General features: G+C 35.4%; 1 protein-coding gene across 1 annotated transcript in view; it reads left to right on the top strand.

Moving 5' to 3' along the window:
* LOC103604153 (putative uncharacterized protein ENSP00000383407) overlaps nucleotides 1-3,325 on the top strand; it is a gene marked incomplete at its 5' end in the record, with an annotated part of 33,581 nt that overhangs the window by 16,221 nt on the left and 14,035 nt on the right. The window contains one exon of the mRNA XM_008588741.1: nucleotides 3,047-3,113. Coding sequence (XP_008586963.1) covers nucleotides 3,047-3,113 — 67 coding nt within the window. The remainder of the gene's footprint in view (nucleotides 1-3,046; nucleotides 3,114-3,325) is intronic.

A 3,325-nucleotide genomic window follows, 5' to 3' on the forward strand; every position in this document is an offset into this window, starting at 1 on the left:
AAATAAAATATCGGCTGTATACAGCTCATTGGCTATATACAGACTTGAAACTATATCCAGTGCAGCACACCATTGTTGGGAAAGGTATGTAGAGTGGAACAAAGTGGGGCCAGTTTTTGGTGAGTTTAACTGAGGTCATGTCTGTATCACTGGGGAAGTATTTTAAGGTTATGTTGTGATCTGTTAAGAAGCAGGAGAGGTGGGTTGCTCAGTAGGTTTTTTAAGACGAATCTTGGGTGGTTCTAAACGGAGTTGTAAACTATTTATAAGGCAGAAAGGAAAAAATGAGGGCAAAATGACAGATTGTTCAAGTAGTACCTGCAAGTTTCAACCAAAGGATATTCTATATGTGTGTGTGATAATATTGAAATGAACTAATTATGTATTGATCTATGTTTCTTATTTCAAGAACTTTCTTCAATATATATTGTATTAGATATCTATTGATACATAACAAATTACCTCAAAATTTAGGGGCTTGAAACAACAAACATTTATTATCTCACTGTTTCTGTGGGTTAAGAATTTGAGAGTGGGATAGCTGGGCTCTTCTAGCTTATGGTGTCTCAGGTAGTTGCCATCAAGAAGTCATCTGAAGGCCTAACTAGGGCTGTAGGATCTGCTTCCAACCCCCTCTCATGGCTGTAGGCAGGAGACCTCAGTTCCTTGCTGGGGATTGGTTGGAGGCATCAGTTCCTTGCCATGTTGGGCTTCTCCATGCCTCATAGCATGCATGGCATATGGTTTTTCCCCAGAGTGAGTGATCCAAGACACAGAGCAAGGAGAGACCATAATGCCTTTTAAAACATAGTCTCAGAAGTCAAACATCATCACTTCCACCTTATTCATCTCTTAGAAGCAAGTTACTAAATCCAGCTCATTCTAAGGGGAGGGGTATTATGATTCACCTTTTGAAGAGAGCAATGTAACATAATGTGTGGACATGTTTTAAAACAACCAGAGCTACCTGTATTTTGAGGTTATGGATGGAGGAGTTTTCTTACCTCCCAAGAGTAAAATTATAACTCATTTTGCAGACAGAAAGAATATAGGGCTATATTTGTTAGCTAGGAGGAGAATCTAATCTCCTCTCTTTAATAGTAGAAGACTTTAAAGAGCAGCTTTAGTTGGTGTGAAAGGAACATAGAATGTTAGTATGGAATTCACATCTATTGTTTCTGGTGAAATGAAATTAAAATCACACTAGATTTTTCTCTTTCTGTGTCTACAGTTATACTGCACCTACGATAAGTGCACTTAAGTGCACTTTCCTTGTTCAAAAAAAAAAAAAAAAAGAATTTATGCAGCCCAACCCTCCATTATACCTTTTACTCAAAGAAGAGATTCTAATTTTATGAGTGAATTATATTTACAGGTCAAATTCTATGTCCAAACCTGTGTGGGTATTTTCCCTTTTGATTGCCTTAAAAGGTTGAGAGATATTATTTGGTATTCCATAACATTATTTTCACTCATTTTTTAAAAAGAATTATGCAATTCAAAAAATGGTTAGTAAACATATTCTTGTAACTCATACTGTTCTAAGTACCAGGTGCTAGATGGAATCCTTAAAATGTCACACAAATGTGAAAATGTGGACCCAGTCCTTTAAGAAGCCACAGGCTACACCCAGTAGCAAAATAAAATCCAATCACTTAGTACCTGCTTCAGCCACAACAGCTACTCCATCAGTTTTTTGCTTCTTGCTTTTTGTTCCGTGGCTATGAACTTGAGATTTCTGCTTGGGTTTAGACATTATAGTAATCAAAGTTGCTTTACCTTTATATGATTTATAACCCTTGACCTTTGACTTGTTGCTTAAACTCTCTGGGCTTCAATTTCCTTATGTATAAAATGGTGATAATAAGAACTTTTTTTGAATGTTATAAACATTAAATAAAGCAACAGGTTATACTACTCCCAGAAGATGTTCAATGAATATTTATATCCTCTTCTCCCTAAGTTCCCCTAAATCCCATTGTGAGTCCCCCTCAGAATAAAATTTGAAATCTCCTTTGTCTTAGTGCTTTCCGGCTGCTACAACAAAATACCTTAGACTGGGTAAGGTTGTTTATTACCCAAAATAAACAACAAAAATGTATTGCTTACAGTTCTGCAAGCTGTCCAAGATCAAAGCACCAGTAGATCTGGTGCCTGGTGAGGACTTACTCTTTGCTTCAAAGATGGTATCTTCTTGCTGCATCCTCAAATGGTGGAAAGGGGGCCTCTTTTATAAGAACGCTAATCCTATTCACTTAGTCACTTCTCCAAAAGCCCCACATATTAATACTATTATACTGGGTATTAGGTTTCAACATATGAATTTTGGGGAGACACTAACATCCAGACAATAGCACCTTTCTATCTCTGTTATAAATTCCATCAAATGCCCTTTGCTACAGTCTTGAAGTGTCGTAGGTGGAAATTGTGCTTAATATGAGGTACATGAATTTTTCAAAAGAAGTAGAAGTTGATAATAAGGAGCTTACACTGATAGGTACCAAATGTAATAAAAATTATTTCATGCTACCACTTGGGATATTACTCAACTCCAAATGTATATTTGGTTTGAGTTTTAACTCAAATCAGAGTTCCAAATATGAATGCCCATTATGTACCCAACAACACAGGGCACTAAGGGATTACAAAGTGGACTCCTTCATAAAACATTTTTCTGATTCTAACTCTCTTTCCACTAAACTTCTTCTGGATTCTGGACCCTGAATTGGGATTGGAGTAAGTGAGGAATTGGGAGTGAATAATATATACATACACACATACATATATAATATATATATATAATTTATATATACAATATATCTACACACATCACCCATTCCATATTTATCTCTATGTGTATATATGTGCAGATGAAGTTACTGATGAAACATTAATCAGTGTACTTAGATAACAAGATAATTATTTCTAATTAAGATAGTGGATCCTTTCCCTATTATTTTGCTGGCTTTGTGGAGTTTTTTGTTTATTTGTTTGTTTTTTAAAGAATTTAATATCAGTTTTCTTTTCCTTTTCTAATGATAAAGAGTATGACCTCTGAATGTTGGAGTCCGTCTCACTATCAAAGATATATTAAGCCTACTAATGATGAAATGGTAAGAAATTTCTTCCCTTAAGTGGGTTTTTCTCTATCCTAAGCATTTTAATGCCATGAGCACTGTTTTCTGTAGTTTTTTATTACATTTGTTTTCAGCTGCCACATGGAAATGTTTCTACAAAACACTAAAGAAGGACTTGTTCTTATTGAGAAGTTTCCTGACCTGAGAGAAGCATAAATTATTTCCTTCAAAGAAGGACAGGTTGTTAT

This window comes from Galeopterus variegatus, unplaced genomic scaffold (genome assembly GCF_000696425.1).
Source record: "Galeopterus variegatus unplaced genomic scaffold, G_variegatus-3.0.2 Scaffold5002, whole genome shotgun sequence".
Classification (NCBI taxonomy): domain Eukaryota; kingdom Metazoa; phylum Chordata; class Mammalia; order Dermoptera; family Cynocephalidae; genus Galeopterus; species Galeopterus variegatus.